This window comes from Jaculus jaculus, chromosome 11 (assembly GCF_020740685.1).
Source record: "Jaculus jaculus isolate mJacJac1 chromosome 11, mJacJac1.mat.Y.cur, whole genome shotgun sequence".
Taxonomy (NCBI): domain Eukaryota; kingdom Metazoa; phylum Chordata; class Mammalia; order Rodentia; family Dipodidae; genus Jaculus; species Jaculus jaculus.
The window spans coordinates 86,571,258-86,598,605 of NC_059112.1; the positions used below are offsets into that span (position 1 = coordinate 86,571,258).

General features: G+C 36.7%; 1 protein-coding gene across 3 annotated transcripts in view; it reads left to right on the forward strand.

The window, feature by feature from the left end:
- Nucleotides 1–27,348, forward strand: part of Naaladl2 (N-acetylated alpha-linked acidic dipeptidase like 2) — a 1,016,062-nt gene that overhangs the window by 754,478 nt on the left and 234,236 nt on the right. For all 3 annotated transcript variants that reach the window (XM_045130167.1, XM_045130166.1, XM_004652077.2), the window contains one exon: nucleotides 9,982–10,128. In XM_045130167.1, the coding sequence (XP_044986102.1) occupies nucleotides 9,982–10,128 (147 nt within the window). The remainder of the gene's footprint in view (nucleotides 1–9,981; nucleotides 10,129–27,348) is intronic.

Genomic DNA, 27,348 nt, shown 5'->3' on the forward strand with positions numbered 1-27,348 from the left:
AGCATTCCTGGGAAACACAAAGACATTTTAAAGCTATAGAATCAGTTTTAATATAAAAGAACAGTTATCCTTTTGTAATAAAATTATTAAAGTTAGAGAAACTAGAGATGAAAATGTATGCTTTTCAATCTGACAATTCAAACCAAAAGATAGTTTTGACAACTCTATGTTATGAGTTGAAAAATTTCAATTTTGTATGATGAAATCTAATTTAATCCCAATTCACTGTAATTTAATTCTTAGAAATAAAGCCATCGTAAAATATAAATATTTTATTCTTACCATTATGAAAAGCATTGTTCACATGAGAAGTCCATTGTTCTATGCCAGTGTCTAAGATAATTTTACCAACCTTGTAGTAAGATATACTGAAGAATGTCAGAAAACATAATTTCTTACCCCAATCAAAGAATTCTAAAAGATATTTTCTATCTATTATAAAATATCAGACATTGTACTCACATGCTGGCATACAGATACAAATTAGCTAAAGTAAAAGCACATAGGATAGACAATAATTAAGTGAATGATGAAATTCTATGTGATTATTAAACTTATTAAAAGATCCTGTAATCCAACATAATTTATCAAAGACCTGAAAAAGCTTGAAAGTAACAAATTGAAGATTAGGTTGTTTACATGAGAGATCCAGGATTATTATTTTGAGTGAAAAACCCGAAATCAAAGTCTAGTTTTGCTGATTTGAGGTCTCAATTTCCAATTTATAAAATAAAGTCATTTAATTAAAAAAAAAATAAAAGGCTGGGTGTGGTGGTGCACACCTTTAATCCCAGCACTCAGGAGGCAAAGGTAGGAAGATCTCTGTGAGTTTGAGGCCACCCTGAGACTACATAATGAATTTCAGGTCAACCTGAGCTAGAGTGAGACCCTACCTCAAAACCTAGAAAAAAATGTTAAAAAAAAGTATACTGGCCGCATCCTGTGAATCATTTTCAGCCTAGTAATATACCCTTTACAGAATTAAAATGCCTACATTAAAATACAGAAATGTGGAAAATAAATCAATTATCTCATACTGCAGTTATCTAAGTATTCAAAACATATGTTTATATAAAGCTTTGTAAAATTTATTTTTATTTGAATTTATTTAATTTTTTCTTAGGCAGTGTCTCACTGTAGCCCAGTGTGTCCTTAAACTCACAGTGCTCCTCTTACTTCAGCCTCCTGATTACTGAGATTAAATCATGAGCCAGTGAAGGAGCCCAGTGAATTCAAAGCCAGACTGGGGGTACAGAGTGAGTTTCAGGTCAGCCTGGGCTACAGTGAGACCCTACCTCACAAAAGCAAACAAAATAAAATAAATAAATAACAACTTTAGTAATGAGTTCAATGTATATTTCAAGATATTCCGAACATTTAAAATCTAATATGAAGACATCTGATTACAAATTTTAATATTTTGTGGGCTGGGAGATAGTCTGTTGGTTAAGGCACTTGACTGCAAAGCCAAAGGATCCAGGTTCATTTCTCCAATGCTCATGTAAAGCCAGATGCACAAGGTGACACATGCATCTGGAGTTTGTTATGCCCATTCTCTTTATCTGCCTCAGTCTCTCTCTCACACATAAATAACTAAAATTAATTAAAGGGATAAAGTTACATGTGTTGTTCAATCTTTCTGAATTCATTATCTATTTCATAATATGATAGGCTAGATGACAGGATAAGTGAAAATATGGCACCTCCTCTTTCTTTTCTAGTTACCATTGCTCTACCAGATCATTATATATCTTGCATTTTTTCTTAGGATAAGAATCCTTGTGCTTTGGGATTATATATCTTGCATTTTTTCTTAGGATAAGAATCCTTGTGCTTTGGGATTTAAGATGATTTTAGTTGAAAAAAAAAAAGTAGTAACATCCCTATAATTTTTTCCTTTGTTACACTTTTAGTTGCCCAGAATAAGGTTGGTAGAAAAGTTGGGGAAATTACCTCCAATAATAAGTACAGCTGGTCTCATGGCTGTGCATTAAAAGTGACATTTTTGAATGGTTATTATGAGAAAGTTTAAAATAAACAAAAGTGTCTGCCAACCTCTACGTGTATCTAGCAGAATGAGAGTTACCAAAGAAATGGAACCAGGGCTGGAGAGATGGTTTAGTGGTTAAACGCTTGCCTGTGAAGCCTAAGGACCCTGGTTCGAGGCTCGATTCCCCAGGACCCACGTTAGCCAGATGCACAATGGGGCACACGCGTCTGGAGTTCGTTTGCAGTGGCTTGAAGCCCTGGCGTGCCCATTCTCCCCCCCCCCCCCCTTTGCATCTTTCTCTCTCTGTCACTCTCAAATAAATAAATAAAAATACCCCCCCCCCAAAAAAAAAAGAAAAAGAAAAGGAATGGAACCAGTGAGGTATATGTTGCTGTGAAGTAGCTGTGCCCTCTTCCAGCTGCACTTACTGCGAAGGGGCGAAGGCCCTGGGAGTCCTCTATTATGCTTGGACCTTGTCTCTCAGACACAGACTCTCATTGAACCTGGATCTCTCCATTCTACACTGAGACTGACCAAAGATTCCTTGTTGCTCTCCTTGCTTCCCCCTCAGCATTGGGGTTCCAGGGGTGTGCAGGTGGCCGTGCCAAGGATCCAAATTCAGGTACTCATGCTTGTACAACAAGTGCTCTATTCCTTGAACCACCTCCCGACCCCTTGGAATCCTCCTTCAACAGTTTTTAAAACTATTTTATTTATTTATTTATGACAGACTAATAAACAGTAAGAGAGAGAGAGAGAGAGAGAATATAAGCACACCAGGGCCTCTAAGTAACCACTACAAATGAACCCCAGATCTTGCGTCACACTTGTGCATTTGGTACTGGCTAAATGAACCTGGGCCGTCTCAGACACGCACCTTAACCATTCTGCCATCTCTCCAGCACTCTTCTGTCTTTAGTTTTGATTTTTTGCCACCGAATGTCACACTGTGATTCAGTATGTTCCCCAAGTCACAAAGTAGCCCAGGCTGCTCTCAACTCCATGGTGATCCTCTTGCCTTGGTTTCCCAAGTGCATGAATTTTAGGGATAAACTACCACTACAAGCATAAAAATGAATTTTTTAGAAACTTCTCAATGTGTCTTGTTGCTACTTTCTCAGTTAATGTGAATTTTGGTTTAATTTGTTCATATTTCTCTTTTATGGTCCTTTATTTTGAAGTTCTTGATGTCCAGCTTTTAAAAACACACAGCTGTAGGAATGAGTTGGTGATTTCATTTCAGGTCTTTTGGTGTGAAATTAAACAAGTGTCAACCATGGTCTCTGCCCGAACTTGCTTATTTTATGAGCTGGAATAAAAATGCTTGTTATCAAACCTTAAATATAGAGTATTTTGAATTCATGAGATAAAGTGCTTAATAAGAATTTGCTCAGCCTTGTAAATAAATTTAAAAAGTTAATTGACCTGCACAAATTCATTACCAATCTTCCCTCTCCCAGGGTGCTTAACTTCAAGTAAAATGAAGAAAATTGACATTCCTTTCTACTTGCCTCAGATATAAGTGTTTGTGGGGAGGGAATCCATCAGCATTTAATACATACTAGAGATCTACTGTAGTTCACTGAAGTGCTAGGTAGAAAAATAATTCCAACAGGATCAAACACCATCTTAGGTTCAATTCAGATGTATGGATTTGGCTTAGGGTCTGTTGCTGTTTGTTTGTTGGTGCTAAGGATGGAAGACAGGGTACAGTGCACGAGAAACAAAAACCACACTATATTCACATCCTTGGACCATACTTTAAATAATGATTAATAAAGGCTTGCACTTAGTATGTCTCTATGGACTGTTCTCTTCCTAAGGAAAATCTGTAGATGAAATCGCTTGGGAGAAAACAACAACAATTTAGCAGTTGAAAACCTTTCACTCTTACTATTTTACTCTAAAATTCATTAGGAAAACAAAAAAAAGTAACAAGCATGGAATGCATACAAGTTTGATGGTAATCTCTCTCCTCTCCAACTCTCCAAATTGGCTAAATCAAGATAGTAAGAAGTAGGGCATGAGAAGGATAAAAATGGAGGGAAAGGAGAGAGAAGAAATGCTAGGTGTGAGGCAAGTCCTGAGGAATTCTATGAAAACTCTGACTTATGTACTTGCAGAATAGAAAACTAATAAAAAAAAGAAAAAGTAAAAGAAAACAACAACAACAAAAAACCCAATGACTAGAATAGCTTGAAACATCTAAATTATATAAACATATGTGATCTCAAATGACACCACAGTTGGTGACTTTTGGAAATGTATTGGGTATTGAGTCACTATTTTGAAAAACTGATAAACAAAGTTAGTCCTCTTGTGCAGGGAAAAAAAAAAAATCTGGCTTAACAAACGGGGGTGCAGCAGCCATCAGGGGGACCACTCAGGAACTTTGACAGCTCCTAATCTTGATTATTATTTTTTTATTTTTTAAAGGAAGGGTCTCTTTATAGCCCAGGCTGACCTGGAATTCACTATGTGGTCTCAGGATGGCCTGGAACTCACAGCAATCCTTCTACATCTGCCTCCCGAGTGCTAGGATTAAAGATGTGTGTCACCACATCCAGCTTGAGGTTTGGTTTTTTTTTTTTTTTTGAAAGTGTTTTTTTCTTTCTTAAATTTCTTGAAGGTTTTGATCTCCATGAAACTCAAGAGTCAGGTGCTACCAGCTATGGGCCCCAACTGTTCCTGAGGCCACCCAGGATTCTTAGTCCTTATCCATAATCTTTACATATTTAGAATGAGCTTTGTAATACAATAAATCTAAACCTTCAATATATAATGTCAAACACTTCTAGAGAATACTCACACTATTGCTATGTTAGTTAACTTATAAAAGTAGTTTAGTTATGACCAGAGTGGCAATAAAAACCTTTAGAAATAAGCCAAGCATGATGGTACATGCCTTAATCCCAGCACTCGGGAAGCAGAGGTAGGAGGACTGTGAGTTCAAGGCCACCCAGAGACTCTGAGACTACATAGTGAATTCCAGGTCAGCCTGGACTAGCATGAGACCCTACCTCAAAAAGCCCCCCCCCCAAAAAAAATAGAACTTTCAATGAATAGATAAGATAGAGAAGACTAAAGTAGCAAAATGGATGCAATTTTTAGGAACACCATTCTGAAAGATAATATCGCCTTTTGGGTTGTCTTAAAAATGGAAAAAATGAAAATAATAATTGAGATAGAAGTAACCATGGAAAAGGACATCATGCAAATATCAATGTCACACAGGAAGAGTAGCCATGGCAAGCGCAGAGAGATTTGAAATACTGGTCTCCAAAAGAACATCCTGGAAATAAAACAAAAGGCTAAAGATAAGAAAGCTCTGTTATAAATGTCAGAGCAAGGTAAAAGAGAAGGTTTAATTGAAGTGGGTCACTTGTGTAATCTTAGGAACTTGTACAGATGAAAAGCTAGTCCTTTTTGTTTTGATCAGAGGACAGTTCATATAAAATAGTGAAAGTAATCACAAATATGTTGAATGAATATCATGTTTATTCCTTTAATAGACACACAGAGTAGAATTTGGAAGTGTCAACTTTTGGTCCATGCCATGCTTCTATTGACAAAGTCAGGCTTATCTAAGAAGTGTGCATGAGATGGGGTAGGTTATGAAGGCTATACATAAAACATGAAATTAAAGCTGAACTGCTTTTGTTGATATGCCTTGTGTTGTCTTGAAAAGACAAAGATGCTACAGGAAGGAAAATGCAGGCTGCTTACATAAGCACTTATAAATTATTGGCTAGGTATTTAGAACAGTAACTACCAGGTGCTATCAAATTCTCATTAAAGATACCAAGATCGTCATACATGGAAATGTCACTGCTACAACTCAATGAAATTGAATGTGTGGAGGACATTGAATATGAGTGGCTGGTGGTCAGACACCTCTTTCTTGCTTGCCCAAATTATTTAGAGTCCACTAGAAAAGAAAAATAAATAAGTGTCTTCAGAGGTTCCAGTTTCTACTCCCTGGGTCTCTCAGAATCACTCAGGATTTTGAACATGTTAATATAATTTATTTGCATTTCATGATCTTAATACCAGACTTTGTCTTCTTTGAGAATATTTAATAACACATTACAACTGTTCCAGGTTGATATAAACCCTCCAGGGGTTTCAACGTATCAGGACTGCATCAGGAAATAGGAATATTACCTCTCATTTCAGAAAACTAAACTTTTTAAAGAGGCAAACTGTTAGGACTCTTCCCATTTCAATTAACCAAAAAACGTTCTCACAGACATGCCTAGGGATTTGTTTCCAACTCAGGAAGGAGGCAGAGGTATGAGGATTATGAATTTGAGGTGTGCTTGAGATATCTTGTGAGACCTTGTCAAAGAACAAACAAATAGCCAAACCAAGACAAGACTAAAACATAATTGAAAAGCCTGTCCCCCCACACCAACAATTATTTACTTCTTCTTTCATGGCACTTGAATTCCATTATCCTTTGTTTTTATACTTCCCCTTCCCTCCCATAAGATTCTTCTCCCTCAAGATCCCTACACACAAACACACACACTGAAGTGCATATATAAATGTATATATAAACCTAGATTTTTACAGCGAAAGAAAGCATGTAGGATTTGCCTTTCTGAGTATGACTTATTTCACTTAACATATGGATCTCCAGTTCCATCCATTTTCCCCAACATGCCATCATCTCTGTGGCTAAAAACGTTTCATTGTTTATAGAAACCACATTTATCTATCCATCTGCTGATAGACATCAAGGCTGGTTCCATTTCTTAGTTACTGTGAGTAGATATGCTTTTCTGTAGTATGTTGACTTAGAGCTTTTCAGGTATATACTCAGGAGTGATACAGCTCAGCTATATAGTAAGTCTAATCTTAGTTCTTGGAGACTGTCTGTATTGACTTCCATGTTTTCTGTACAAGTTTACACTCCCACCAGGAATGAATAAGTGTCCCTCTTTTCCCACATCTTGCTAAGTAGCTTTTGTCATTTCTTTCCTTCTTTAATTACCATTAGCCATCCTGACTGGCATGAGATGGAATCCCAAGTCAGTTGTTTTTTTTTTTTTTTGTTTGTTTGTTTGTTTTTTTTTTTTTAATAAGATAGGGTCTCATTCTAGCCTAGGCCAAATCAGTTTTAGTTTACATCTCCCTGATGGCTAAGAAGGTTGAACATGTTTTGAAATAATATTTGTCCACAACTTCTATTTTTCTTTCGAGAATTCTCTATTCAGTTCACAAGCTCATTTATACCTTAGCTGATATGGCGATTTTTATGTATGAAGATTTTGCAGACCTTTATGTATTCTAGACATTAACCCCTGCCTGTTGTACAGTTGGCAAAGCCTTTGTCCCAATTTTGCAGGCTGTTTGTATAGTCCGTTCAGTCTTTCCTTTGCTGTGCTGCTTTTTAATTTCACATATTCAACTCTTCAATTCTTGGGGTTATTTTCTGCACTACGAAAGTTCTATTCAGAAAGCCCTGGTCTATGCCTATGTTCTGAAACGTTTTACCAATGGTTTCTTTAGAAGTTTCAAAGATTCAAGGCATATATTTTTAGTCTCTGATCCATCTTAAATTCACTTTTTTACAGGGTTAGAGATATGAATGTTTCTACCTTTCAAATACGGAAATCCAGTTTTACAAAAGTCCTAGCCACTTCACTATGGGGCTATCACCCTGGGTGGGACTATGGCAGGTTAAATGTAGTCTTCATTCTCCTAGGATAGCTCATTTTTAAACAATAGGATCCCTCTCACAATACTGACGGACCACTGTCCATGTTAGTCTTAGCCCTTAGGAGAAACACTATGCCAGCAAAGCCTAAAACTTGATTGGAGGCTGTGGGCTTATCCTAAGGGTATTTTTAGGTGTTCTAAGCCTGCCTTGGTAAATTTTCAAAATTCTTCCTCTTCCTCTTTTTTACCTTTTCTTTTCCTTTTTTTTTTTTTTTTTTTTTTTTTTTTTTTTTTGAGGTAGGGTCTCACTTTAGCTCAAGTTGACCTGAAATTCACTATGTAGTCTCAGGGTGGCCTCAAACACACGGTGATCCTCCAACCTCTGCCTCCCAAGCCCAGCTTTTCCTCTTTGAATTGCATCTCTTCTTACTTGTCCACTGATTTTCTTAACTGAGCCATCTTCCCCACCTCCCCCACAGAGAGGCAGCTTCCGATGGGCCATCTTACACAGAGGAATTTGCCTCTTTTTTAGTGCCTGATTTTGTGAAGTTCTTGTCATTTGTTTTTCAAACTAGCTAACAATTTTTAGGGTATGGAGTGGAGTTGAGATAGAGTCTCATTCTAGCCAGGGCTGACCTGGAACTCACTCTGTAGTCCCAGCTCCTTGCTCACTTCAAACTTACTGAGATCCCCCTGTTGTAGTTTCTTGGGTGCTGAGATGATATAGGTGTGAATCACTGTACCTGGGTTGAGCTGAGTAACTCTTACTTTAAGGAATGATATTCTGTCATCTTTTCCTGCTCCCAGGTTCATTCCTGTAGGTGGCTCAATATGGCTAAATACAGTTCTTGACATTTAATCTTAAAAGCTGGAGGCTAGGGATATAGCTCGGTTGGTAAAATATTTGCTTCACAAGAGTGAGGATCTGAGTTTGAATTCACTGTACCCATGTAAAGCCACAGTTGAGGAGGGCACATGGCTTTGACTTCTGACTGAGTATGCATACACACCACATACGAAAAAGAAAGACCGAAGACAAGAAAGAAATTAACAAGAAAATAAAAAGGTCTGAGAATGTTTTTTAGACAATTCCTTCTGTAGTTTTTGATAAAAAATAATTTTAGAAGAATGATATTTAGCTTGTTAGTCCATGTCTATAATCCTAGCATTTGATAGATTGAGCCAAAAGTCTGAATCCTGAGTCTGAAGTCAGTTTATGAATGAAACATGTTCTATGCCAGCCTAGTCTATGAAGCTAGTCTGGGTCTCAACAAATCAAATCAAACAGAAAACAAATAGAAGTGTATCCTACCAATTCCTGAAAAAATTTATGGTGGAAAAATGAAATATTTTTAGGAACTCAAAATTCTTTTCAAAAATCAATTTAGATTCATTAAAGCCAAAATAAACCTACCATGCAAATCCTTTTGAGGCAATAGTGACAGGCAAAGCATGAATCCTGTCAATTCCATTACCATCACCACTTGCTTGGTTGAGGGTTCTTTTGTTCCACCTGAATGGAATTATAAGCATGGGAAAGGTCTGTCTGCCAGAGCTTGTGTCCTGCAGCTTTTTCTTTCATCCCTGTTCAGCAGCGGTGAGTAGCAGCAGTGGTTGGATGGAAGCAGTAGCCAGTGGCACTGTCTGGTTTCACAATCCTTGAGCTTGCCTCAGAGACCAGGACCCAGTAGACCTTGTCAGCAGCTGGTATTATACAGCCCCAGCCTGGACTCTGTGACTCTTGGCCCTGAAGACTTCACAGTCCTCTTGAACTCTCATGGTGACCAAGACATATAGATTCTCTTCTTGGACTCCTTATAACATTAAATCCTTTCTTTGCTCTCCAGTCATCTCTTTACTTCTGCTTCCAGGCATCTTCCTGCCAAGGTTACTCTCAGACTGTCCAGCTGCATCATAATTGACTAGGCAGTTACATGCTTAACCATTCCTGTGAGTTAGAGGGTGATGCTGGAGTGACTTGGGATATCCGCCTCTATTGAGACTGCATTTGAGAGCAGAGGTCAGAGCTGGAGTAATGGACAGTACAGGAAAAGGATGGGCCCTGGAGAGGAGAGTGACCACTCTATCAAGGGTCACTGGATGTGGATAAGGTCTTGGTGGTAGATGGGATCACCAGAAGTGGGCAATCCACCACTGGATTTTCAGCTGTCAATCAGTTTGGGTCTTCTCATCTCAGTTAAAATAATGTAGTTCCTCCTCACGAAAGGCCCAGTGATTTATTTCCATGGTAATTCTAAGTCCTATTAAATTGAAAATCAAATTAACCACCACATAAGGGAACTAACATTTATTTATTTATTTTTCAGAAAAGTAAGTTCAACTGTACCAGAAGAGCTCCGTGCCCAAAACCCAATGTCAGTTGCGTGCAGATCCAAGGAGATGCAGATTATTTCATCAACCATCTTGGAGTTCCCACTGTACAGTTTGCTTATGAGGACCTCCACAGTTTACAGGTGATTGTTCCTAACAATGCAAATACTCTTATACACAATCTAGTAAATATGCAAAACTTGATTTTATCATGGCTTTATGTTCATCCTTTGTACCAAATAGGGCACTATAGAAAGTAGCTTTATTGGCCTGGAGAGATGGCTTAGCAGTTCAGGCACTTGCCTGCAAAGCCAAAGGACTCAGGTTAAATTCCCCAGGACCCAAGTAAACCAGATGCACAAGGTGGCACATGTGTCTGGAAATCACTTGCAATGGCTATAGACCCTGGTGAACCCATTCTCTCTTTCTGCATCCTTCCTTCTCTCTTATAAATAAAATAAATTGGCTTTATGAGGGGATTATTGGTCAGGAACTCTGTAACAGTATTTGAAAACATCAGCTTTTTTTCAGTAGTGTTAAATTCAATTCAAAAAGATTTCTACTGTCACTTTTTTTCACAGTGTGCTTCACAACAAGAAATTTGCAATTGTTGTATGAACATCAAAACATAATTGTAATCTTCAGTATTCACAAAACAAATGACATATGCAATAAGCACTCCTCTCTTTGCCTAAGGGAAAATGCACTTTGTGCTCACTGTTAATGTGAGTCTTCTACTTACACCAACTTTGTAAACAGTTTTCTGCCTGTAAAAGATACTTTTCTATTCTTTTGTGAGACAGAGTCTGGCTCTATAAGACTGATTGACCTGGAACTGAGATGATATAGCTCAAGCTGGCCTCAAACTCGTGATAATCCTTCTGATTTGGTTTTCAGAAGGCTGAGGTTATAAGTGTGGGCCACCACCTCAAGTAGGGTAATAATTTTTTTCTTACAAAATTTTAATATTTCCCCAAAATGAATATCACAAAGGCATGCTTCACCTTAGTTAACTCTGTTAATTCATCTGTAAGGAATTAATACTTTTAAAAAATTCCTTTGAATTATGTCACTGTAAATTGTTTCTGAGTATGTGTAAATATTTTGGATGTCTTACCTTCTTTCACAATTTGATCATATGAGGAACATCTGGAGTTCCTTGCCAGTGGTAAATTTTAAATTAACAAAATAATGACTGGAAAGTAAAGAAACATCTATTTTGCTCCTCAAATATAGGTCTATCGTATTATATAGGCTTAATTTCAAATATGTAATATCTTAATTTCTAAGAGTACTTAGCAATATTTTGTTTTATGTTTCGTTGAAGCCTCTCCTATTTTCTCTCCCTTCACACTTTTTATTTTATTTTATTTTATTTTATTTTTTTACTAGAAATGTCTTATGATCACTAACAACTTAAATTCATGAACACAGAGAAACCCTGGGGAATTCCTAACATGAAGGGATAAGTTCTTGGATGATGCAAAAGAAATAGTTTGAACATATTTATTCATTCATTCATTTAAAATTTTTATTGTATATATCCATTATATACAGTATTATGTTTCATAAGCACATCCTCAAGCAAGTATATATTGTACAAGGAGCACATCCTCCTGTACTCCCCTCTTTCCCACAGCACCTCCTCCCATTCCTCCCCTTTGTTCCCCTGGGAAGTTTCACATCCATTTTCATGTTATATGTTTATGATTTTATATATCTGTATATAATCTACATCCACATATAAGAGAATGCTGAAGTTGCTTAATTTGCTTACTGTGATCAGCTACAGTTGCATTTTTTTCCTACAAATAACATAATTTTGTTCTTATTTATGGCTGAGAATTCCATATATATCATATATATATAACACATTTTCTGAAAATTTGTATTGTGTATATAAAATGAATGTTCTTTATTCATCTACACTTGGATAATGAGGCTGGTCTATAACTTAGCTATTGTGAATAGTGCGGTAATGAGCCCTGATGAGTGCATCCTTGCTTTCTTGACTTGAAGTTGTTTCAGTCTATACCCAAGGGTGGTATTTCTTAGTTATGTGGTCATTTTTTTTTAAATTTTATTTATTTATTTATTTATTTATTTGAGAGCAACAGACACACAGAGAGAAAGACAGATAGAGGGAGAGAGAATGAGCGTGCCAGGGCTTCCAGCCTCTGCAAACGAACTCTAGACGCGTGCGCCCCCTTGTGCATCTGGCTAACGTGGGACCTGGGGAACCGAGCCTCGAACCGGGGTCCTTAGGCTTCACAGGCAAGCACTTAACCGCAAAGCCATCTCTCCAGCCCATTTTTTTTTTTTTTGAGTAACTTCCATACTGATTTTCACTGTGGCTAGACTATATTACCAGCACTTGTTGTTGTTTACATTTTTATTTACTGTCATTCGGATTAGGTGGTTAGGGTATGATAGAATATTAATATACTTTTCATTTGTATGTTTCTAGTGAGATTGAACATGTTTTGTGGGGTTATTTTTTGGTAACTGTCTAATAGCCAATTTATCAATTGACTTATTTTTGCTCTTTTGAGTTCTTTTTTTTGTGCAGGGAGGTTTCAAGGTAGGGTCTCACTCTGGCTCAGGCTGACCTGGAATTAACTACGTAGTCTCAGGGTGGCCTCAAACTCACAGTGATCCTCCTACCTCTGCCTCCTGAGTGCTAGGATTAAAGGTGTGTGCCACCACACCCAGCTTCTTTTGAGTTCTTTGTATATATAGATATTAATTTTCTCCAAGATGTGTAAGTAGCAAAGGTGTTATATTCTGTAGGCTGTCTTCAGTTAATTAATTTTTTTCTGTGCAGAAAACTTTCTGATTTTATGAAGTACCATTTTTCAATTGTTAGCTTTATTTCCTAAGCAACTGGAGTCTTATTCAGAAAGCCTTTGTATATGTCTATATCATCAGGGTTTTTTTTTTTTTTTTTGCATTTCTTTTTCTTTTTTTTTATTTTAATTAGGAACATACTTTGTATGGATACATCATGTATTGGTGCCATCTTTTCCCTCCTCCCTGACACCATTCCATTAGTGGGGTTGCTGGTATTCCCCATGGGGTTTTGACTTTTGCATTGTGGGAACAGTGATTAGTTATGGGTGGGGGGAGGCAGTGCCTCTGGTTATAACATCCCAACCTGTGGCTCTTGCAATCTTTCCAGCCCATCTTCCACAAAATGCCCTGAGCCTTGGTGTGTGTATTTTAAGTCTACTTCAGTGATGAGCTCTCAGAAGCCTTTGGATCTCTGTTTTTGTAAGTGTTGAGCATCCTCAGAATCTGTCTTCTTGACCCTGGTGTTCATTGCCAGAGTCACCATGGAGGCAGCGCTCTTGCTCTTCTCCCCATGACCTCTGTGGTTTCAACTTGGCCTTGACTGCCATGATAGGGGTGGTTTACCTCCTCTGGTCTTGCTACCTTCTGAAAAAGAAAATCAGATTTTGCAATGATGAGTGAAGTCAGCATGGGTAAAATTGGGTAAGTTATTAATTTAGGAAAAGTTGGATGGAAATAACCCCTCTTTTAGCCAAAGACTAGAAGTAGCTTGACATTGGAGGGCATAATCTTTGTCTCCATAGGACTCAGACCTGGTTTTCAGTTCTTGATATGGGTTCCTTTCCACTGAGTGGATCTCTTATCCAATCAGAAAGCCATTGGTTACCCACCAAGTCTCTGTGCCACCGTTGCACTGGTGTGTACTTCTTGTCAAGCTGGTTACTTCTGAGTAGCTCAGACCCCTGCTTGCCCACATGATTACTGGCCACTTTCCCCCACATGCTCATGTAGCATTTTCTAGCACTAGCTAGGCTAACTTTCTGGGGACTGGATTTTTTCCAGATTCCAGCCAGGTTTTTCCATGTTCTGTTTCAGCAACATATGATGTCTTCAGTAATAGAGTCTAACCTTGTACCTCAGGCTTTGATAGAAGCCTGTCTTGTTTTGGGGACCTCTTAGATCCCTCTGATCAACAACTCAAAGTGGGTAGTTTGTTGGTGGGAATGCAAGCTTGTACAAATGTATGGAAATCAATGTAGAGATTCCTGAAAAAGACAAATATGGAACTACCAACAGTTATTCTACACTAGATTATATTTTAAAAATCACATGCATTCTGAATAATTCATAACCATATTTATAGTTTGAATATATTATTTAAAATGTATTTGGATGATTGCAATATGAACACTATGATTTCTGTCAATACATTGCCTATCTAGTAAGGTTGATTATGGATCTACTCCTGTCAATTCTCTGAACTAGGAGTACTAATATCTTTAAGCACTATTTCCTTTTATTTCTATACATATACATCTATAATAAATTTTAATTTGTGAATTCTTGTTGCTGGGCATTTACCCTAAATGCTCCATGCTTCACTACAGATATATTTGCTCAACCATGTTTATGTCTGCTCAATTCATAATAGCTAAGAACCAGAATCAACCCAGGATCCCATCAGTGGATTAATGGATAACAAATTTGGGGTACATTTACACAATTCAATTGTACTCAGCTGTAAGAAAAATATGATACAATGAGATTAGTGGGAAATGGATGGACTTAGAACAGATCATACTCAGTGAACACAGAATCACAGAAAGACAAACTCCACAACTCCACATGTTCACACTCATCTGCGGGTCCTAAGCTGGATCAACTTGAGTTGTTGGCATTCCTGAAAGACAACTGGAGGCCCAGACAAATATGGATGGAAGGGTTTATAGGGAAAGGGAAGGGGAGGGTGGAGGGAAATAAACACAAAACTAACCCAATAAGAACTGGTAACATAGAAACCTTTCTCCTTGAAGGTAAACTAAAAGATGTAACCCTCAACCGAACTATAGGGGGAGCACCCAAACAGAAGGGTCCCAGAGATGGTGAGATGAAGCCTAACCTTAGTTATATTATTATTATTACTTTGAAACATAGGATCTCACTCTAGCCCAGGCCAACCTGGAACTCATTCAAGGCTGTCCTTGAACTCACACCTTTCTTCCTACTGTTGTGGGTTTTGAAAGTAATATTTCTTTTCTCAGCCATGGATGAGCCAACCTTAGGAGTTAGAACACTGGATGCTCAATGGTCTCTAAAATTTCACAGCAAAGATGGGTGAGTTTTTATGCCAAGTTGAGCAAGGTTTTTGTTTTGTTTTGGTTTTTAATAAAGTAAAACAGAAATGTTAATCAGAAAAGCTACCAAGTTGGGAAAGGTCCCATGCATAGTGACTTGGATCAGGGTGTTGTTGTTTTTTTTTTTTTTTTCCCCCTTGGGGATATAAATTAGGAATCAAGTGGAGGAGCAAGACTGAATTGGTTACTTTGAAGGTATGAGGTAAGAGCCTGATAGGCTTATAAATCACACCAAGGATTATTACTTTGTATGTGTGACCCAATTAGTCTCTTAGTTAGCCTCAACATGAGCCAGGCTTGTTTGGATTTTAGTTTCCAGACTTGTTATAAAATCTGTGCTCTATTGCTCATCAGCTCTGTCACGCCTGTACAGAACTTTGCTAATTCTTTATGGGTCTGTGACCCTGACTAGCTGCCTCCTGAATGAGGGGTACTTTACTCCTAATCACTATCAGTAACTCGTCTTCCCCAGAGCTGGGATTACAGGTCTCCGTCCCCATGTGCAGCTTTGGTTGAGTTTTAAATCGAGAAGTTAGAAGCAGTCTAGTATCACCTTGGGCATGGGCCTAAATTCTTGATGCTGACATTTGCTACCTAAATCATTTAACCTCCCTGAGAATTAGTTTTTAAATGAGGCACTTTGGTGTTCTCTGAAATCTACTTCATGAAGCTTGATGCAGATGAAATGAAACAGGATGTGAAAGGCCTAGGGAATAATGAGCTCATTTCAAAACCCCATCAACCATAGCTCTCATCACTATGAGAATTGTGGGACTATAGGTTTAATATCAGTAGAGGTTCTCTAGGCAGCTTAGTTAAGTGTGGTAGTGTAAGGAAGGAGCTTATACATTATTAAGGTAAACAGAAGCAAGGTTTGAAAAGGATCACCTGTGAAATATCAGTTGTGAATGTGAAGATTTGGAAGCAGGGCCCAGTGAAGTTGTAAGAACGAACTACGATCACCATGCCACCCCTAACTCTAAATCCGGCCTGATAGAACTGGCTCAGTCCAAAGGAACTAATCAGTTTTTCAAATTATGCCCAGACTGCCCAATTCTCATCATCCAAATTGTTTTTATTATATTTGTTTCTGCAGAAGTAATTAAAAGAGAGTCCCCCATGCTTTATAACAAATGACCTTGCTTATATTGATTTAGTGGGGACACTTTTTAAAAAAAATTGATTTGTCCCTTGCAGAATGTGATTGCTTACCATGAAATAATTTTACATGAACTCTCTAAAGGACAGATATTAACCTTTGCTTTCCGTGTTAACCTCTAATAAATATTTGTATACAGCAATTAAGAAGAATTATAAATAATGAAAGGCTTTACCCATGATATTAAAAATATTTTATTATGTTAATTAGCAAAGTAGACAAGGAAATTAGAGTCCTGTCATGAATTTGCTTGCATATTACAATATATTATTTTACATATAATCTTTAGGGAGTCAGCTTGGTGCGCTGGGAGTTGAGCATCCTGAGTTGTCATTTCTCAGGGTGTACAGGTCCCTCTGTCTCTGTTACTTTATCAGTATTTAACTCACAGCAAAATAAAACAAATCAATACCTACCACTCTATGTCTTGAATTCGCATTGGTCCCATAGGCTCATGTTTTGAGAGTTTGGTCTCCATCGTGTGGCAGTCTTTATTTTGAAGGCTGTTGAGCTTTTAGGAGTTGTGATATGGTTGGCAGAAGTAGAGGTCCTAAAGATGGGCCTTTGTTGGTATCACCAGCCCATGATTCTGGCCCATGTTCCTTGCTTCCTGCTCCACCTCATGAAGAAACCTCACCACACTGTAGCCTCCTCTATACATTATGGACAAAAATCTCACTGAAGCCATAAGCCAACATAAAACTTTATTTATTTAATTGTTTAAGAGAGAGAGAGAGAGAATTGGCCTGCCAGAGCCTCAGCCACTGCAATCAAACTTAGACAATTCTGCCAACTAGTGGGCACGTGCGACCTTGTGCTTGCCTCCCCTTTGTGTTTCTGTCAGGCACTTGTGCAGAATGATAAAGAAGACATCCACACCACTATTTCCTGAGAACTTGTGGTGCTAGATACTTTCTACTTCCAACTCCTCTAGACATCAGTCAACTTCATTATTTTTTTTTTTTTTATGCTGAGAATGAAAGAGAATTTAAGTCATCTAGTTTATAGATGGTCAGAAAATACAAAATAGCCAGGACAAAAGGTAACCTCTGATGTCTTTAATATTAATGTCATTATTTTTCAACTTTTACACTAAAGGTTGAAAATGAGAAGCTAAGGGGAAGAAACATTTCATTAATATATTGTGCTTGCCCTGCCTTTTATTGAAAGTGGGTTTCCTGAAACGTGTCCTCTTCAAGGAAGCAATCAGATTACTGAGAATTTCAACAACTTGTCATGCTCTTTACCAAAGTGTGTCACATGGGTTGTCCAACAGTGCAGTGAAAGCGCTCAACCACTAAGCCATCTCTCCAGCCCCCAAATCTTTTTATACACCTGTGTAATTTATACCATTTACTTTTCCCTTGTAGGAATTGAACTCACCCCTGTACACATTTTCAGTAAGAATTGAAATAAAAAAAATCTACACTAGATTATATTTTAAAAATCATGCTTGTTCTTAATAAATAATGACCATATTTATAATTTGAATATATTATTTAAAATGTATTTGGATGATTGCAATATGAACACTATGATTTCTGTCAATACATTGTATATCTAGTAAGGTTGATTATGGATCTATTACTGTCAATTCTCTGAACTAAGAGTACTAATATCTTTAAGCACTATATATATATATATATATATATATATATATATATATATATGTATATATATATATATTTATATAATAAATTTTAATTTGTAAATTAGAGAAATATAACTAAAATAAAAATAATAATAATTACCATAGTGCATTGTAATAAAATTGCCATACCACTAGACCTGCATTTGCGGGCCATTATTAAATGAAATGAGAGTGACTTTAAGACCTGCACTGTGATAGCACAGCAGTCAGTTTGACAATAACTAGCTCTGAAGTAGGTACCATAAACATCAAGGACACACTGGATAAAGGGATGGCACACATCTTGGATAGTGTAGGATTTTATCATACTACTGAGAACACCATGTGATGTGGAACTTGTGAATTTTTTATTTCTATATAGTATTGGGCATCATTGTCTGTGAGTACAGAAACTACGTGTGTGAGTACATGTGAAACTATCGATAAAGGTGGCTATTATGTATTTGGTTTCCATCTTTGAATCATGGGACGAATTGAATTATAGAAAAGTAATCTTGTGCCCAGAAATCAGTTTAATGGACATATAAGAAGGTCTTAGTTCTATTTTTCAATGAAACAACATCTGATAATTCTTATATCCAATATTTTATGTTGTCTAAATTCTTAGCTATAACTTTCTCCCATAGTTTATCTGGATGCAAATGCATTACCTAGCATTGCATAAAGCATGATTTGTTTATGGCTTTTCCTCTCATTTATGCCTTAATTTTCTAATAACTAAGTTTCACAAATGCAAAACAATAATAAATGCTAATATGATGCCTTCTCATAAGATATTGCACTGTTAATTGAAACATCTCAGGTTTAAAGCTTTATTTAAATAAGGTTATAAATTTGCAAACACTGTTGCCCCTGTTAGGAGGAGCACCCTGAGCTGATTAAACACAATGCAGAAATTGCTGAAAAGGAAATGAAAAGACAGATGCTTTCTGATTAAGAGTGCAATATTTATGACAGGCTGGTGGTTCAATGCACATTTCTTCTGTCACTTACCAGCTGTTTCACATAATTTTTGTTCCAGATCAGTATATTTGTTCTCTGTAGGGCATGTCAGAGAGCCTGCCTTTCTTAGTATATCAAAAGATCAATTCATGTCCTACCAAGTTTTATACCACAAATGGAAGCTCTGATTCCTCACTCTGTTTAACCTTATATTTCTTGCTCTTCTGCTTGAAACATTCTATTTTAAACCCAATTTACCCTATAATGGAGAAGTTAACATTTAAATAATAATGAGCTAAAAGGGCATTATGGCTTTTATATAGCAGTAGTTACTGCATAATTGTTGCAATATCGTTTAGTCAACCAGAGACAGAAACCTAAGTAGCTGAGGTATTTTGAATCTCTTATTATGAAATATTTAAAGTTAAATTATTTTAATACAAATTCTGGTTCTTAAAACAGTATATAGCAGAATATAGATATGTATATGTGCATAGGAACTAAAAAACTGATGAAAATTTGTGAGAGAAAAAATAAGAGTTAATTATTTTTCAGATATGCCAACATGCTACAGTATAATTTAAATATAAACATGTTGAACCAAGGGTGTTGTTGCACACCTTTAACCCCAGCACTCAGGAGGCTGAGGTAGGAGAATTACTGTCAGTTTGAAGACAGACTTGAACCATAGACTGATTTCCAAGTCAGTCTGGGATAGAAAAGAAAGAGATAACAAAATGGATAAATGGATAAATTTCTGAGAAGTTAAGATGATTGCCTGCAAAGTTTAACCCTAGTTCAGTTCTTCAGTACTCATGTAAAGCCAGATGCACAGTGGCGCATGAGTCTGGAGATTGTTTCCAGCAGCTATAGGCCTTGATATGTCCATTTTCTGTCTGGGTCTCCTCTCTATCTCTGTCTCAGCTTCCAAATAAACAAATAAATAAATAACTTATAAAAAAGACAAAGAAACAAAAAAGAAAAAAGGACATTTTAGAAGAAAGTATTGGTTTATAGCATGGTTCTACATGATTTATTCTGAGTATAAGTAGAATTTGTTATATAAAGTATACAACATTCTTTCATTACTCTATTTGGAATTTAGTTGTGCCATTGACATTTTAACAGAGAAATTTAGTTCAAAAGTCGATTCAACATTCTGCACTTAAGTAACCAAAAATAATCTCTTTGCATATGTTCAACTGATGTATTGTAATACCTGATAGCTCTGATTATATCCTAAAGCTCAAAGGCTGATGCATTTAAACTCAGATGTATATGATATATATATATATATATATATATATATATATATATATATATATATATATATATATATACACACACATACATACATACATACATATACATATGGATAGATATTGATATAGATATATGACTGGAAGGAGAAGGAAGTATTACTTAGTTGCTAACTCATTGTATTTTTCTAACATATTTTTGGAAAACTATAAAATAGCATTAAAGTACATGGTATTATTAGTTCTCGATAAGGTTTGCTTTACTTCTGAGAGGAGTTCTCAATCAGTTTTGGTCTAAAATGCCACCAATCATCTAAAAGTACCAACCATTGTCTTCCAATATAGCATTTGTTTTTATAAGTAACCTGTATAAATATTTATCATGTTAGAGTCAACATTGAGAAAAATAATTGTTAAAATTGTAAATTGTTATTATCAGTAACAATTGAGTTTTATGTGATACAAATTAATGAGAATAAATATTTTTTTTAATTTACCATATTTTCAAATATAAGATCTCTGAACAGGGGTTGTTTTACATCTTTACAAATATCTTAAATATATACATCAACACAGCCAATTGGATTCTCATACTGTTTTCTGCATTTAATATATTATAATATGCTATTTTGGTGCATATGCACAAACAAACTAATATTCTTTTCAGCCAGTGATAGATATTACTCTTTAGTATCACCCTAGTCTTTAAAAATGTTATTTCCCTCAAGGGTAATATCAATGTGGAATCTGAGGTCCTATTAATGGGCTTCTCTCTTGTACATGTGTGAATACAGAGAAATAAAATTAGAGCAGGAAAGCATGTTATATCACTATCAGAATGAAAATATGTTGATCTCAGGGGGCCTGGAAAGTTTCTTGATATGAAGGAATGCTGATTTGGGTAAAGTGATTTTGGCTAAGCTGGTCTAGTTCATTTGATAATATATGACAAGATGTTTGGTTTTTGCCTCATTCAAGAATTGAACTGAGGTTCCATATAAACCTATAATGTCTTTTCTGGTCATCTTAAGGTATTACCAACCCACTCACCTGACAAACAACAAGAGAGAAAATATAACTCTTTCTTAAACTGTGTCTCTTCAAAGAATCCTGTCTCTAAAAGGCATTTCTTCAGCAGAGAAGGTTAAGCCCCAATCAACAAATCAACAGTTATAGAACAGACTGAAAAGCTTTGATTGTACAGTATATGAAATGCCTGTCACAGAGGGAGTGCTATTAAAGTTGCTCTACACTTCCAAGAGCCTGAGGAGTAAACATAAGAAATTGAAATATGAGACAGATATTGAAAGAAGCAAAGAATAGAGAAACTCTTAAGACTCAAATGGATAATTCAAATGTTCATACTTCAAATTGCCTTAATATTTTGAAGTGACTATGAGGAGGACATATTTCCCATAGCAGCTGTCCTTGCCTGGAATTTTAAATAAGAGCATTTATTCTGGCTGACTGCCATCACTGGATCATACACACTATATTTTAACTCTAATGCTGTTTTCAGAAATTATTCAGTGTTCATCTCTGGCACAAGGACATCGGCTATATAAGGAACTTTTAGAAAAATATTTGAAGGTGGGATTAATGAAAGACATTATGTAAACTTGATAACATACAACTTAAGAATATAAAACAATTCAGACTTAGTTTACTTAGGTATTTATTAATTCGAAGTTTATTCATTCATCTAGCTAGCAATTTTTTTAAAAAATAAATTTTTATTTATTTATTTGAGAGTGACAGACAGAGAGAGAAAGAGGCACAGAGAAAGAGAGAGAGGGAGAGAATGGGCACGCCAGGGCCTCCAGCCACTGCAAATGAACTCCAGATGCGTGTGACCCTTGTGCATCTGGCTGACGTGGGTCCTGGGGAATCAAGCCTCAAACCAGGGTCCTTAGGTTTCACAGGCAAGCGCTTAATTGCTAAGCCATCTCTCCAGCCCAAGCTACCAATTTTTTAAGCAGTTTTGATTATCCAGGCATAATGTCACATGTTTAAAAACTATTAAGTGGAGAAGGAAGTCTCCTTCCTTCCAAGTGGGCACAGCTTAAATTAAGATTTTGACATAGAAATAATCAAATTAATGGCACACATAAGGACTTCTTTTAACTTGTTTCCCCATTATTTTTAGAAGGGCTAAGTGACAAGTTTGAAAACAAAATGACGCTGTGCTCTTGCCTCAGCATTTGCACACTGTGTCCTCGCAGGCTCGGGCCTATGCTGGCCTTATGTTGAGAAGTTTGCTAGATCTGTATGTTCCCTTTGAGTTTGTTATAGCCGATTAGGTAACTAATTTATGATATAACCCTGTGAGACATGACTATGAAAAAAAATACTTCCGATAGGCTTCAATTGGTAGCACTCTAGTAGGTGAGTGGTTAACTGTAAAAGGGATATGGAGTAAAGAAATAAACTCTAAAATTTGAGGGGAAATTAATTGTATTATATGCATATATACCATGGTCAGTTCACCTTAAACCTATCTTCAAAAGTTCTGCTTTAATAAAAGGTATTACATTGTCACGTCAAAATGTGGGCCAGTAAGTGTGCCCTCACAGGGTTTTAATTGAAAATAATAGCTCATATTGATGTTTCCTCTTTTAATTTATTTGAACCAGCTCATAATTAATTAATCTACAAATAATGGAAAGAACCTACTGGCTAATAAAGAATTAAATAATGTAGGCAAAGTCATATCAAGGAAATTGTATTTAATAAATAATCATTATATCCCTTAGGACAGGCGTGGTTGTCTTCTAAGCCATTCAAATTTGTAAACAAAACTATTTTATATCTAATACCTAGGAGAAAGGCATTAGGGATCACACTTTTATTAAAGATGAGGATTAGGAACCCTAACACAAAATAATTAAACAAATAAATCAAGTATACACATGTATAAATGGTAAAATCAAAATTGACACCCAGCACTCAATTATCCAGTTTCTGGCTTAGATCACCTATACTTATGCTGTTGTTAATCTTTGCTATATACAATATAAAGTTTTTTTTTTTTTTTTTTTTTTTTTTTTTTTTTTCCTGAGGGAGTGTCTCACCTCAGGCTGACCTGGAATTTACTATATAGTCTCAGGGTGGCCTTGAACTGATGGCAATCCTCCTACCTATGCCTCCCAAGTACTGGGATTAAAGGCATGCACCACCATGCCCAGCCTGAATATACAGTAGTTATAAAATCATTTCCATCTCTCAAACTGCACCCATCCTGCCACTTTATATGATGATACTTAATTCACAGATTTTTTCTGGTTCACTACCTCAAAATTCTATATGAATCAACTGTTCTATTATTAAAATTAAGCAATAGCTATAATTGGGTAATACAAGGCCAGAATCGAAACATATGATAAAGATTGCCTATCATATTTCTTTATAGTAAATTGCAAGTTATAAAATGAGGTGTGCCATTTTATTCTAGGCTTTCCAAGTATACATTCAAAGTAAATGGTACAAAAAGGAAAGGAAGATGTCAGAATATTACTATTTTCACACAAGATGCTAAAGGTTTTACTGAACTGACCATCACCTTGAGCAAAGTAGCAGGGTACAAAATCAGCATGCAAAAACAAGAAATGTGTTTCTATATGCAACTAACAAATGCATAAAGAAAGAAATTAGGAAACAATTCAGTTCACAATACCTTCAATCAAATCCTAGGAATAAGTCAAAACAAGAAAGTGCAAAAGCTCTACAGGGAAGAAAGAAATTGATGAAGACATGAGGAGATGCAAAGATCTCCCACAGTCATAGATTGGCAGAATTAATATAATGAAAACGCCTACATCACCAAAAGTGATCTACAGACTGGATTCAATCCCCATCAAAATTCCAAAGAAATTCTTCATAGATACAGAGAAAAAAACGCTTCTAAAATTACCTTGGATGCATATATGCCTGTAGAGAGCCAAAGTGATCCTGAACACAAAGAACAAGGCTGTATCATAGCGCCTCATTTAAAATCATAATGCAGGGCTGGAGAGATGGCTTAGCTGTTAAGGCAGTTTCATGAAAAGCCTAAAGACCCAGTTTCTATTTCCCAATACCCACTAAAGGTGGATGCACAAGATGGTGCATGCTTCTGGAGTTTGTTTGAAGTGGCTAGAGGCTTTGATGCACCCATACTCTTTTTTCTGTCTGACTCTTTCTATCTATTAAATAAATAAACAAAATATTTAAGAAATCATAATAAAAAGTCATAGTAATAAATAATTGCATGGTATTGGCACAAATAGAAAAAAATAGAGACAAAAATAAGTACACACAGCTATAGTCACCAGATTTTTTTGGATAAAAATGTCAAAAACATACATTGCAGAGAAGATCCTATTTAACAAATGTTGCAGAGAAACTGGATATGCACACTTAAATGAAAACTAGATACCTATCTTTTACCTTACACAAATATCAACTCCACAAAGAGCAAAGATATTAATGTGAGGCCTAAAACTTTGAAGCTGTTATAGGCAACCACAGAGGAAACACTTCAAGATATTGGCATAGGCCCGGACTTTCTTAAACAGCATCTATTATAGCTCAAGAAATAAAACCAAGGATTAACAAACACTACTGCATATACTTAGAACTTTTTTGGATTAAGGGAAACAACTAGTAAAGTGACAATGTAGAGAATGGGAGAAAATATTTCCTAGTTATGTATCTGACAAAGGATTAATATCTAAAATACCTAAAGAAGTTCACACTAACACCAAAAAAAAAAACAAAAAAAATCAAGAAGTGGGTGAGCAAATAGGCAGTTAACAAAGAGATGAGTATAAGTGGTCAATAAACATATGAAAAAAAAACTGTGTAATATTCTTAGCCATTAGAAAAATACAAATAAAAACTATGTTAAGATTCAAAAATATCCTATTTGGGGCTAGGAAGGTGGCTCAGGGATTAAAGGTGTTTGTTTACAAAATCAGCCTGCCAAGATTCAATTCTCCAGCCACTCATGTTCACATTTTTCCTCTTTCATGGGTCCTGAAATCCTTTTTATATAGATAAAATAGCATCCTTATTTACACAGCATGAAAACAGAAGTAAAAACTGATGAAAGGATTGTAGTAATGGGAGGGGAAGAAAGAAGACAGCATTAATGGGGGGAATGGAAATTGGGTAACCATAAGGAAAGTACACCATATACCTGAAAGAAATTGACTATGTGAAATAAAAATATATGTACAATGAAGATATTCAAGTAATAAAATAGGAAATATGCCCAAACTAACCAACTATAAGCAGAGTTTTTACTTTTCCAAATTTTGTGGAAATAAACATGCAATGACACCTTTGGGATCATTACTTTCCTTGGAAAAAGGCCACACAAGGTGAAGGCTCATAGTGCAGCATGTCACTGTTCTCCATGTCCAGTTTGCTAGTTTTATTTCCAAGTTCATTTGGAATGTAGGGAGATGAACAAGTTCAACTCTTGTTGTCCAAAATCCTGAACCGGTGAAAGTCTTCAAATTGCTGATAGTAACTTGGACAATCCAAGTAGTCACAATAAGATCAGAAGTTTCCTTGATATGGACATAGTACTCAGAGTGCACTGGGACCTCAGAGGTGGATGGGTCAGATTCACTCTGAGGGATTAATAGGAAGCAAGGATGAATTCCTTGACTTGTAGAAAAGCACTGATCATTGAATCTAGAAAGTTTGATTCAGTATTCTTTTTTTTTTTGAATTTAATTTATTAATTTTCTTTTCAGTAAATACAGGCAGTTTGGTACCATTATTTAGGCTCATCTGTGATCTACGCCCTCCCATTAGACCCTCCTTGTTAATGAAAATGGGTCGTGCATTGTGGAGTTAGCTACCAGTTATTGGTATGATAAATGTCTCTACATATCATGACCCAACATGTGACTCTGACATTCTTTCCACCCCCTCTTCCGCAAAATTTCCCTGAGCCATGTTGGGTCCATTTTTGGTCTGCTTCAGTGCTGAGGTGTTGGGGGTCTCTGAGGCTCTGGTTCTCTGATTAGGTAGGAGTTGATTTTTCTCTGCGTTGATCTCCTTCCCCTTTGTGCTGGTATCCAGTTCACAGGAAAACATCACCCTTGCTTATTTCGCCAGTTGTCCTTAGTTTCAGTTGGGCCCCTTTTGAGGTATGTTGGTGCAGCTCTCTTCTTAGGATCTGCATCTATCTGGAAAAGAGAAGCAGATTCTCCAACGGAGAGTAAGTTAGCACCCAGAAAATTGAGATAAGACTTACTTTTTTGATAGACAGTATGGTAGGTTTAGGCCCTCTTATATCCCGTGATTGATGGTAGCTTGATATTGTAGAGTGGGCTTGTGTTTGGGTATGGTTCTGACTTGTTTCCCAGTTCCAGCTATGGGTCTAGTACCACTGAGTGGATCAGTTAGCCAAATCAAGAGCAATTGATTCCTCACCATGGCTGTGTACCACTATTGCACATGTGTGGGCATCACATCCGGTTATTTGTTGCTAATTAGGTTAAACAATGTGTTGCTTGGACAGATCTTGGTCATTTCCCCCAGTCGCCTATGTAGCGCCTTCTGGCACTAGACACGCTGACTGTCTGGGGACTGACTCTGTCCTGGCTTCCAGCCATGTCATTCCATTTTACGCGTCAGCTGCGTATGGAGTCTTCAGCAATAGGGTCTTACCACTGGCCTTTGGTGGGTCATCAAGTACTCTGACAGAAGTCTGTCATTGTTTTGGGAAACCTTGTAGGATTCTCTGATCAAAAGCTCATTGTGGATGGTAGGCCCAAGATGGAAGTGGGGGTTACAGGTCAGTGTCCACTATTAAATTGAGGAAAAAGATAACTAATATACAAGAGTTAGAGAGGAGAGAGATAGAGGAGAGAGGGGAAGAGGGAGGGAGGGAAGATGTAGGAGATTTAGGTCAGTCTTGATCCTACCCTCTCCAGTGTCTTGTGGTTCAGGTGTTTCCTGTAAGGGTCTAGTGAAGGTTCAGCCATTTGGTCTGTCTTTTAGGAAGTAGAATATTATGGTACCATTGCCGCTTGGGTCCAGATTACTGTTTTCTACCCTTCGATTCCCTCGCCGCCCTCCCATCCAACTTATTGTCTAGTCCATGAGGTGCTTGCTGCAAAAAAGAAGAGTCCAGGACCAGATGGATTCCCAGCCGAATTTTATCAAACCTTCATGGAAGAACTCAAACCAATCTTCCTAAAACTGTGCCACAC